At 40.7% G+C, this 12758-nt stretch overlaps 1 protein-coding gene across 2 annotated transcripts in view; it reads right to left on the bottom strand.

The window, feature by feature from the left end:
* Window positions 1-9857, bottom strand: part of nhsb (Nance-Horan syndrome b (congenital cataracts and dental anomalies)) — a 49266-nt gene extending 39409 nt beyond the window's left edge. For both annotated transcript variants that reach the window (XM_058088750.2, XM_058088751.2), the window contains exon 1: window positions 9246-9857. In XM_058088750.2, coding sequence (XP_057944733.2) covers window positions 9246-9525 — 280 coding nt within the window. In that variant the 5' untranslated portion in view covers window positions 9526-9857. The remainder of the gene's footprint in view (window positions 1-9245) is intronic.
* Between the last annotated feature and the right edge of the window lie 2901 nt (window positions 9858-12758).

Genomic DNA, 12758 nt, shown 5'->3' with positions numbered 1-12758 from the left:
GCCACTAGATTACGGAGATTACAGAGTGGAAAACATGGACAACATGAAATACAATTTTTCTTTGCACTAATATTACCCAATAGATATAATCAGTCTACACAGAAGTGTAGACGGAAGTGAAGTCAGGATTCAGAGTTGAGATTTAGCTGGAGTGTGGGCCCAACAGTAGCCTTTGATTATAATGATGATGACTATTATTATTATTTTTATGTTATTATAGTTGGCCACACAGTCAGGAGATTGGTAAGAGCTGGGTTCGATTCTCCGCTTGGCATCTCTGTGTGGAGTTTGCATGTCCTCCCTGTGCATGCGTGGGTTTTCTCCGGGTACTCCGGTTTCATCCCACATTCCAAAAACATGCTAGGTTAATTGGCGACTCCAAATTACTCTGACAGCTGGGATAGGCTCCAGCATACACACAACCCTAGTGAGGATAAGCGGCATAGAAAACAGATGGATGGATGTATTAAAGCCTGTTGTTGGCGATCAAATCTGGTGCATGTTAGTAGCGACAGTTCATCAACATCTTGTATAGCCTTAAACTGTTTTGTAAACGGTATAATTTAGCATTTTTATGCTTGAAAACGCTTATTTTAGGTCACATATGTTACATAACATTTGCTTTAATATGCATTTTTTGGGACTAATAATAGGCCGTAGGCAACAACAAAACAGCGCTCATTAATTAATAAATTAATTTTTGAAAACCCGCGATGTAGTGAGGGCCTGCCAAAGACTTGGATATGCACTGACACATTGGATATAGTCACGGACATGCAAAAACACAGGAGGAACCGTCACATTTAACAAGTGAATGAACAAGACTGTGGATTTCACACAGACATGGTCAATAAACACCACACATCACTTAAGTTCTCTTTTCCAAAAGATATGTTTTGAATATGCAACTACATGGAAAAACCCTTGAATGCACTTCTCACAGGCAAGGAATCACTGCTCAGGTTCTGACATCCCAGCCGTCCATCTCACCAAGTGCAGCAATGTGCAGACCAAGAAGTCCTGCATGCATGTTTTATTACAAATTGCCACAGGGACGCAGACAGGAGCACTTAAAGTAGCATTTCCAATCATAACACGAAAGTCAAGAAGAGGGTTACAGAGTTCAGCGGGTTGTGTGTGTGCGTGCATGTGCGTGCGTGAGGACGTTTTTGTGAGCAATGTGAAATTTTGTGAGCTATGTGAAATGTCAGCTCGGTGTGTTCAAGTGTGTTGTTGAATTGTGGGGATGTGGAATTTCTTCAGGCAACATTAGGAAAGAGGTAATTGGGCCACAAGGATGGAAAATGTCAGGTGATCATTTTTACTCCATGTGACATAAGAGTCTGGGAAGCGGAATAAAATTCTGTGATTAAGTCGAGCAGAACTACATTTGATGTGATGTAATTTGTTGTACACTTCATTAGGTACACCTGCATGAGGAATACTCATGCATACTTTAAAGCTATTTTAATCAGAATGGCCATGATATGTGGTTAGAGGGGTATAATTTCACAATAAAATTATACAAAACAGAAAAATATTGTTTAAATATTTCAGATACACTATTATTTTTTTTACTGATTGAAGGAAAGAGACCATTTACCATCCATCCATTCATCGGCTTTCTGTACCGCTTATCCTCATGAGGGTCGCAGGTATGCCCAGCAGGTGAGAGGTGGGAATCACCCCAGCCAAACCAGCCAAACCATTTCCAATTTAATTAAATGGTATGAAGTTCTAATAAAAATATGAAAGAGACTCCAATTCCCAATCCCAAACTCTTCCACTACTTCCCTCTCCCCCTTCTTACTTTGACCTCCAGGCTTCAGACTGATGAAGGAAATGTCATTCTGAGAGTTTGGTCTTAAAATTTGCCCTTGTACATAAAACTGTCTATGTGCTGTGTTAATGTAATGACACAATAAAAATGTGTGCATCCTGATCTATCTGCTAACAGCCTATGCATTTCAATTATAACTGCTCACTCCACGCACACACATATTAGCGTAACATTGTGCGTCTGATTGGCTGACTGCCGACATGAGTCAATGGTCTCTTTTACTAGTGTGGCTTGATGGCTCTCACTGTGAGGACAGAAAGTGAAACTCTTAAATCTGTGTGATGCTCAGGACGTTTATCTTTGATGCGAGTGTTTTAAACCAAAAATGAACCATTATCCCTTGTTATTAAATTTCACCACTATTGTGGAATACAACATTGTTTGCCGTTGAAATATGATGCATTTGAGTGTTGAGTGCACAGACCTCACAGCTGGGAGACCCGAGTTCGATTCCACTCTCGGCTATCTCTGTGTGGAGTTTGCATATTCCCCCCCGTGCATGCGTTTTATCCGGGTTTCCTCCCACATTCAAAATCATGCTAGGTTAATTGGCGACTCCAAATTGTCCATACTAGGTATGAATGTGAGTGTGAATGGTTGTTTGTCTATATGTGATTGGCTAGCGACCAGTCCAGGGTGTACCCCGCCTTTCGCCCGAAGACAGCTGGGATAGGCTCCAGCATGCCCACGACAAGCGGTAGAAAATGAATGAAGAATAGAGTGAATGTATTTCATATACAGATAAATAAAGATCAAATATAAACAAATTAAAAAATCAATGTATGAACACAAATGTTTTTCAGTTAATAACAACGAACATACTTTTTTTTCAGTCCAGGGTGTACCCCGCCTCTCGCCCGAAGACAGCTAGGATAGACTCCAGTTCAACTGGACAAGGATAAGTGTATGTTGACTTTTAAAACTATGAGGAATATTTTCCCCAGCAACCTTTTATTCATAAGCTTTTTGTTAACTGCTGGCTTGTATTATTCTTCCTGTTCACATCAGAAGCCCAGCACTACATACTGCCACATTTCTCTCTCTCTCTCTCTCTCTCTCACTGTTATCAAACTTTCTTCTCTCTTCTCCTGCTTGTGTCTGCGTGGAAATCAAAGTGCATTAAACATTAAATATGCTGTCAGGAGGCAGAAGTCTTTCCATGCTGCTGATGATGGTGAAAGTAGGGCAGTGAGGAATACGAGGTATAGATGAAGTATGGAGTAGGAGAATGGACACATGTAATGTAGCCATGGAGACCAAGATACAACTCAAATAGCCTATTCCAGTGTGCTTATGGTCAAATTACATTTGATGAGAGGTGGTCTGGTTTGCTAGGACTTAATCCACTTTAAACGATCCTTTTGTCGCATAGTTTCTGTTCTGTATTTTTGTCGAGGAGTAACAGTCGCTGCATGATCTTGGCTACTCAGCGCTGTCTAGCTGCACAACAACAACAACAAGTTAAAATGCCCGGCCAGGGAGAGAGCCAAAGAGTGATTGACTCAGCGGAAAGGTTAAAGCATACATCTCTGTCTCTCTTCTGTTACTATGTAGACTAGAGAGATGGAGCAGTCCTCTCTGCCGACCACTCTCGCAAATTGAAAATCAAGTTTGCTTTGAGGGCCTACCCGCATAAAAACGAGTACCATCTAGTTGCCTCTTGAATCAATATGGTGGACCTCGGTCCGGATCCGGACCCAGAGATGGCCCTTTAAGGACCGGTGACCAATTAAAGTGAATGGGAAATACGATACAATCATGCTTGCCGACCGATTTTTGGGGGCGCATTTACTTAAATTATTATCGTTAGTACGTGAGCACAGGCGCCGGGACGCCACTCAAAATGAGCCTGTGAAATTGTTTGTTTACTTGCGCAGCGAATGAAGACCATCCATCCATCCATTTCCTATGTCGCTTAATGCTTGACTGAGAACTGCTTCCTCAAAGGTAAGAACAATTGATGGCAAAAACCAAATCAGGGCTCTACATTAAAAACAAAAATGACTTGCCCATGGGGAATCCTTAAGGTGAGAACTACTTGCCCGAGCTTGCCCCATGTAAAATGAAAAGACTGCCATAATGATATCATATATCAATATATGCAAAAAAAATGCTCAAACAATAATTTGTGAAGCAAAGGTGAGGAAAAATACACAGAGAAATGGAAGCGCTAGATTTTGTCGCTGATTGGTTGATCGCAAACAAGAACAGGTGTGGGTAAAATGCCGACTGTGGACTGCGGACTGTGTTCTAAATAAACGATTCTGATTGGTCCATTTCAAGATTTGCAAGGATTGGTTTGCAAATTACCACTGGAATTACGCAGTCCGTGTTTTACCAACACCCAACAAGAACCGCTTTTAAAAAAACTCTTCGCAGTATGACATGCCAAAGTGCACTTGCCCGACGGGAATATCACTGATTGGATTTACTTGCCCGAATTTTGTTTTAACTTGCCCTGGGCCATCGGTACATTGTTATTGTTGAGCCCTGCAAAAGTCAAAAATGGACCAATGTATGTTTATTCATCCAGAATCCATTGTCAAACCGTTGTGTCTCGTAAGATCTGAAGCTGTACAGTCCAGTATGAAAAATCTAAGAGTCATAGCACATTAATTTATAGCACAGGAACATGCAAATTAGCGTTCGCTCAAGACTGTGTGTGTTCGCTTGCCATTGAAGGGCGATGGTAGGTCCCACAGCCAAACCAGTTGGGAACCGTTGTTCTAATCTAAGATAAATACTGTATTCATATAAAATGCGTTTCTTCTGTAATACCATCCCAAAGACAGATTTTTTTTTCTTGAATTGATGATATTATTAGAAAAAAAAAACATGATGTGACTATGTTACTGTTTAAATTGACCGTGGACAGTAAAAAGCTAACAGAGGAATTGAAAAGAAACACCAAAAGATGCAGAGCTGTCTGACAAATTCTCCCAGGGTTCCCATAAGCTCTTGGGACATTACGCAGTCCTGTGATTCATCATTAATCTAAAACATGCCTGTTTGATGTGACATTTTCACAACAATTCAGTTCCCTCAGGCTTCTGAAAAATGCAGCATAACCACGAGCAAACCACATCTTCAGCTCCTGAGGGCTTAGACTTATTTGATAAAGCACGTGATGATTATTAGTGGATGCTGGAACTTCTTTGAAGTCATTTTCATGTGTCAGGTTTAAAAAAAAAAAAAAAATCTCTTCTCAAACTTTCCGGTATAACATTGCAGATTCAAGCTTGGGGGTGGGGGGGTGCATAGGAGAAATGTAAATCAGACAATGTCCATCTGTTTTTGGATAAATCCTGGCATACCGGGTGATGCTGCCCATCCTGTAGGGGACGGTAGAGGGTTAATGGTCTCCTGCTCCAAGCATTTTTTAACTACAGCTCAATCTGTTCTATCTGGTGGGTCTCTGAGCTACTTGGCCCTAATGCAAGTGGACCCATCCAACCACTTTCTATACCGGTTATCCTTATTAGAGTTACAGGGGTATGCTGGAGCCTATCCCAGCTGAATTCCGGCAAGAAGCGAGGTACACCCTCGACTGGTTGCCAGCCAATCACAGTGCACATATAGACAAACAACCATTCACACTCACATTCATACCTATGGACAATTCGGAGTCACTTCCATGACATGCAAACTCCTCTACCAAGATCTTGCCGATTTCCTGGCCAACATGCTAACCACTCTTCCACCGTGCGACTGTAGACCATATTAGCAAAAAGTAAAAATAATTTCCTCAAGCTGCACCAACAATTAGTGTGTCCTTCCTTTTCTTCTAAGTTGTGTAAAAATTGGTCCTCCATTGGTCATACATCATCCTGTTTGCTAGCTAACTAACTAATAACCAACCATCAAATGGCAAAACACACAACAAAACGGCACAACTCTGAACAATACATGAGTGTCCTGCAATAACGGCAATTGCATGGATACTAGTCTTACGATAAGAAGCACTATTTACGTTCAGGGTAATGTTACTATACATTGTTACTTTAGCCTGCACATGCAACACTAATGTTGTCTACATTTGGACTTCACCCGATTGCTCATTTCATGCTGTCAGTCTCGTCAAGTCTAATGGATCACTGATGCACACTAAAACAGATGACCTGTGAACACAACACATCGTTTTTCATGCAATGTCAGCCATCTGCCTACCATCACGTCCAGGATCAATCCCAGTTTGCACCATATTGACTGTCTGCTGTTGTTGAGTTGAAGTGAGGAGTCTCAGTGGTAGCTGAAACTGAATGTGTTTGTGTGCACAAAAAGATTCCCATCCTCAGGGTGATTTCTGTTTTTATAGCATGACGGCAGATATAATAGTCCTTTTTAAATAAAAAAAAAACTGACTAAAAATAGACAAGTTTGGTAAGCTTCCAAGTATGAGAATATGAACATTGGCAGAGAGGACAGAAACTATTCATGCAGCCAAGTTAAAATCCCAAGCCAACACTGGCTGAATATTTTGTCAATCTGATGATTATGAAAACTAAATTATGTTTACTTCAAGCTTGTCAAGTCTTGTAAATACTGTATATGACATGTTGTGATGTAGTAACCAGTATCATCCCTGCTAAGTTAACTTATTCATGTGGCATTTTGAATTGGTGAGAGTGGTCACAGACATTTGTTATTTTTAAAATGAAACAGTTATGGTACAAAAATCTCATATCAGGTGATAATAAATAAGTTAGGTAATATGCAAACAAGTGTTTTCTTAAGATCAATGAACAAAGGCTGATGGTCCTGTACCTTACACAATGTGTGAATTTATTTGAATGCTGTATGTGAAACAATTATTTTGACAGTCAACTAATCACTGATTATTTTTGTGACTCATCAGATTAAAAAAACAGCAAAAAAAAAAACGGCACTGGACTGGACCTTTTACCTTATTATGTATTATTATATATTATTGCAGGCCGCACAGTGAAGAGTGGTTAGCATGTTGGCCACACAGTCAGGAGATTGGGAAGACCTGGGTTTGATTCTCCATTCGAGCATCTCTGTGTGGAGCTTGCATGTTCTCCCCACATTATTATTTTTTCATTGTGATTAATCACATTTGGTTGTATAGTTAACACAGAATGAACCATGTCTCGCAATGCATTTCATTCTAGTCTTCTCACAATATAAACTGAAAACCTGAACTAAAAGCAGATTTGCCCGCCTCTGCTGGGCCCCTCCAGCTGCATCCGCTGCTTTCTGAATGGCAGATGCTGCCGACCCCCTCTTCTGTGCCCTTGGCATCCCGGAGAGAAGACAAAATGTTGACACTTGTCCATCAGCTAAGCACCACTGCCATAAGTTGGTCACATCTGAAATCATTGCACACAACGCACCTTTGAAGCGCGGCCCACTCTCATTGGGCAGCAGCTGAGACTGACGGACAAGGGCGTCACACATCATCCATAGCCTAACGTAGCCCCGCACACAATGAAAGTTCCACCTGCACTAAAAGTGCTACATAGTGTTTGCATGCTCCCAAATCCGAAAAAAATCCGAAAAACAAAATATCACATTTGGAGTCTAAAGACTGGAGGCTAGCTAGCTAGCTGCTGTCAATGTATAGTACAGCCAGTGACAGCTAAGAAAGCGTGAAAAGAAAGATGCAAGAATAGTCGAACTAAGATTTTGGTAAGGGAGAGTTTTGAGCCATCTTAAACTTCTTTTAGGGTTCACTTCTTAATGCACAAACCTCATTGTATGACATTTTGACATTGTTTAACATGAGAGTACTACATTCTAACTACATTTATAGGTCAGAAAAGTGGAAAAAACATAATAGGACACCTTTAATTTCTACTTTGTGATTTTTTTTATTAATGAGTTTATTATTACGAGTGGAACGGTGACTATAGGGGTGTTAGTTCATGTCTACAGGGCTTTCAGAATGTTAAAAACATACTTAGAAGGTAGCAACCAATTTTTATATACTAATTCATTCATTCATTCATTTTCTATCGCTTATCCTCACGAGGGTCACGGGGGTGTTGGAGCCTATCCTAGTTGTCATCTGGACTGGTCGCCAGCCAATCACAGGGCACATATAGACAAACAACCATTCACACTCACATTCATACCTATGGACAATTTGGAGTCGCCAATTAACCTAGCATGTTTTTGGAATGTGGGAGGAAACCGGAGTACCCGGAGAAAACCCACGCATGCACGGGAAGAACATGCAAACTCCACACAGAGATGGAATTGAACTCCTATGAGGCCTGTGCGCGCTAACCACTCGTCCACCAGCTGAATCAATTAAATAATCAAATTATTAGTGTCAACTTGTAAAGTGTCGATAATGTAGTACAGAATTAAATAATAATAATATAATATATGTATGTATATATTATATATAATAATAATATCTGCTTATTCCTACTCCTTTTCAGACATGTTGAATTGTGCACATGTAACCATGTGATGTTTCATAATGTAACTTGTTAAACATGTCTGAAACAAATAAATCATAATGTACCTTACTAATTGATGAAGATAATGATGGACATCATTAGTTTTAGGTTAAGTGTGATGATGGGAAATTTGGTTTAAAAAAAATGCTTTTAATTTAAGCAAATAGTGAAAATGCAAGGCCATGCCGTAGATGCTGCAGAGGACATAAATAATATGTAGCTGTTACATGAATAGATTTGTTTGTTGATGCCAGTCAAGGCTTAGCCTGCGCGTGCATGTGATGTGTGCACGGCCACATCATGCACACCCTAGTCACGATCGGCTCCTATTTACATTGACACTACTGCAACATGGTCAACTGGACTCATTACTGATGCTCGGATGGTGTCGCTGCAATGTGGAAAAAGGGTGGAAATGTTGCACGAGGGGTTTCGACTGCGCACGCACGCTCACGTACATGTCCACGCACCTATTTGAAAATAGACAATTCAAAAAAAAAAAAGAGGCATGGCATTCTTAATGCATGAAACCGTCTGAGTCAACATGCATGTGTGTGTGTGTGTGTAGGTGGGTGGGTGTGCGCAACCCGCAGTAACGGTAAAGCGATGCGGGGCCAATGCAGCGGCAACACACGCCCCTCACACACACACACACACACACACACACACACTGATTTCCACCCTCGTCGACACACGCGTGGAAGAAGCCAACACACATTCCGCATGATAATGATGTGACCGATGTGAATGCAAAAATTGTGGGAAAAGCACGCGTGGGACACATTTGTATGGGGAGGGGGGGGGCGCGTGCGTGGCTGAAATAATGTAAATGGGTGGGCACCTTTCGGAGCATGAAGGCACACATGTGGCACATGAGAGGATAAAACACACGGCTCAGGTGTACGCTATTATGGGATGCATTTTAGGGGCAAAGGAAAGGGGAGCCATCATCATCATCCTCTTGGTGGTCTACTTACGCACTGCTTCTTTTTTAGGGTCCAGGGCACTGGCAGTCTGCTGGATCTGGCCTATTTTGTTCTGGAGCACCCAGACCCGTTGGTTGGTGCTAACAATGTCGTTCTCCAGCTCTTGGAATAAGGAGCAGGCGTGCCGGGCCAGGTCGGAGAGCTGTCGCAAGGTACGGGACAGAACCACGTTACTGATGGCGCACAGGTCCTCGAAGAGCAGACCTTCATCGTTTGGGATCTGGTGCCTGCACAGAAGCTGCGGCTCCACGATCCTTTTGGCGAATGGCATTTTGCACGCCCGGAATGATAGTTGTACAGCAAACGTAAATTCCCAGTGTCCACAAAAGGTGAAAGGAGCGAGACGGACAACATCCAAACAAATAAATCCAAAACCAACAGCCTGACGAGGTTCAGGTCGACCGCGCTTTATCCCCCGAGCGTCAATCCAAAGTTCTCCTTGAGATCTTCATGGTGCTGCTGGCCTGTAGGCATCACTCACACTCCCGCTCACGCACACGCACACACATACATGCACGCACACATGCAGGACACCGCTAAGCTCAGGTCAGTGGTATGAGGATGCTTGTCGCCTGTGCGGTCATGGGCTCGCCTCCGCGCACGTTCAAGGCAGACGTACGCAACAGGAAGCAGAGGGAGTGATTTTCAAAATAAGAAACCACATTCAATCGCTTAAGTTGCTGAAATAGACCATAATAGACAAAAATGCAACTAGTGTATGCCTGAAATGTAGCATGAAATGTTATTTATAAAACGCAATGTTACTTTAAGTATCAGTACTTTATGATTTGATTCTTGTAACAAGCTTGTACGTCCGGTTATTTCGGGCGATTGACGCTGCCTGGTGCTGTGGCCTGAGAGGATGAAGACTGGGCGAACACATGGACATGTGGATGTGTTGTCAGGGAGCGACTAGACCACCTTACATTATTATTTCTGCTCTTAATAACATTTTAAATAACATTAAAAAACACATTAAAAAAATTAAAAAATAACATTTTTTCCTTGACGTGGTAGTATTAGCTAAGATAGAAAGCTCTTCACAATAATAATTATGTTAAGCACCCTGCAGATAATTCCATAGATCCATTTTCTACACCCCTACTCCTCCTTACACCCACAGATAAGCTGGAGGCTATCCCAGCACTCACCTATGGGCATCACAAATTCGAATTCATTTGTCTCCAAATAAAGTCGTAACTATGATCTACTTTTATGAGAATGATTGCATGATATATATATAGTTGTAATTCTACACATTACAGTGTACATTTCATTAAATGTACAATTTAGTGTATGTGCTCACACACAACATTAGGGTCCATACACCGCATTGAACAATATGCTGTGACCACATTTTGCTGAATGTGGGTTGACCCTGTCTAACCCTAAGCCTGCCTGTTGTTCCTTTCATTCACCATGATTAGCCTATAGCCAATAGGCTCAGTCAGTGTATAGACATGTCTGCACTCTATCTGCTGTTGTGGCACATTTGAAAAACTGAGACACAGTCGATTGACGGGAATCCAACACAGGCCGGTGTAGTAAATGTTTTACTTAATAACTTCCATTTTGCACACCCGCTTAGCTGCAGGTCATGTGAGGTCAGTGTGAAGAAAACACGATTACATTGACATCTTTGTCTTTTACAGAATTTACCAGATGTGAATCTAGTCTTCTATTATGGTTGGCTAACCTCAGTGGGGGCAGATACGTCCTCTCGATAGATATAAACAAGTCATGCTGTCTTCAAATAACCATGACTGCACCAACTATATCCAAAAGAGGGCGCTGTTTCCTCATGACAGCGTTCCAGTACTTGGGAGGAAATAGTATGTGACAAAAGCTCCTACACTCATTACCGTATTGCTGTTGTCTTTAGCCTTCTTCCATCAGGGATAGTCACATGAGTGCCCTTATCATTAATTGATGCACGAATACAACGTCTGGACGGTAACTTTTACATTGGTGTATTTTTATGAGGTCTGTCAAAAACAGCACGGTGGTAACTAATTAATTTTTATTAATTATGTTAAATGGTTAACATAATTTACGCATGTGCATCATGTCAAGAAATACCTCTGTTACAACAGAAAAAGAGTGTAGTAGATTTGGTATCGATCCGATACCAAGTAAATACAGGGCCTGTATCGCAGATAATGATACCTTTTAAAAATCAGAAAATAATATCAAAATTTTGTGATTTGCCTTTTAGAGTATTAGTCAGTTCACATTGATATCGATCAATACTGATACAAATGTGGTATGGACATTATCAATATTTGGATCGATCCGCCCAGCACTAGTGTAGTATCCTCACACAATCACACACAGTCTGACGCTCTTTTATCATTTTTTTTCCTGAACACATGAACACATGCAATTCTAACACCATACACATATCTCCAACTCATAAAACATGTCTCTATTCCTCCTTGGAACAACACGATGACGAAGTGTCACAAGTGGTTATTGTTATCACTCATTAACGTCTCTTTTACTGCGGATGTACAATTTGATGCATTTAAGTATGCTCGGAAATCCCAGAAAATACATCTACACTCGAAATGGGAAATCAGTTTAAATTACTTGGTGTCATTGAACGCAACTCTTCATGGGCCTTAGTAACATGATTGAAGTGTGATTCAAATGTTGTGCTACTATTAAAGAGACTATGTTAGGCAAATATATTTCCAGCTGTTAATGCATACACATATATCTATATATGTAATTGTGTCCTGTCTTTTATCTTTTTGATCATTTATCGTTTTCATAAGAAAAAATTAAAATTGTAAAGTAAAAATGGGCATATTTCAGACATAGTTGCATATGATGATTAATTAAGTGGAAAACTGATTAATTTGATTACATTTTTAATAACTTGACAGTCTTAATTTTTAAATGTATGTTGTGGCTTAAAATGAATGTTGTAAAATTAAAAATGTAATGCCTTACAGTAATATACCTCACCCTTGCCTGGTGTGTTATCAGCCTTCAGGGCCACTTTTTACTGTTTATGATACTGAGAAATCCACTGTTAGCCGATAAGGTAGACTTGCTCTGTTCTATTGCTTCCTATGTCTTTAAATCACAGGGTCATGATGATTGATTATTGTTTATTATTGATTTAAATTACACATGCTCAACGAACATCATACTGGTTTCTTAATTACAACATAAACTTTGGAATGTTTCATTCAGTAAGACCAGTTGGTTAACTGAAGGGTCATGCATAAAGGTCACCTGCAATAAGGGTCCTGAACTGTATGTTTTGTAAATATTCATATAAATATATCTAATGTCATTATTTGAAGTTTCTATTCCAGTATTTAGTTTTCAGTGACTTCTAATGTGAGGCCTGTTCAGTGGCTGTTGACCTGAACTATGCTATCTGTAAATGAAAACTCAGATACACCCTCAGTTATGACTGTCCAAAGGCCAAGGCAGTTTTGGAAGATTATGGAAATTGTATAAGAGCGGACGGTGTCCTTGCTTCTCAGAGAG

The sequence above is a fragment of the Doryrhamphus excisus genome, linkage group LG13 (genome assembly GCF_037039965.1).
Source record: "Doryrhamphus excisus strain RoL-2023G ecotype Guam linkage group LG13, RoL_Dexc_Guam_v1.1, whole genome shotgun sequence".
Lineage (NCBI taxonomy): Eukaryota > Metazoa > Chordata > Actinopteri > Syngnathiformes > Syngnathidae > Doryrhamphus > Doryrhamphus excisus.
This window is presented reverse-complemented; position numbering and strand designations above follow the sequence as displayed.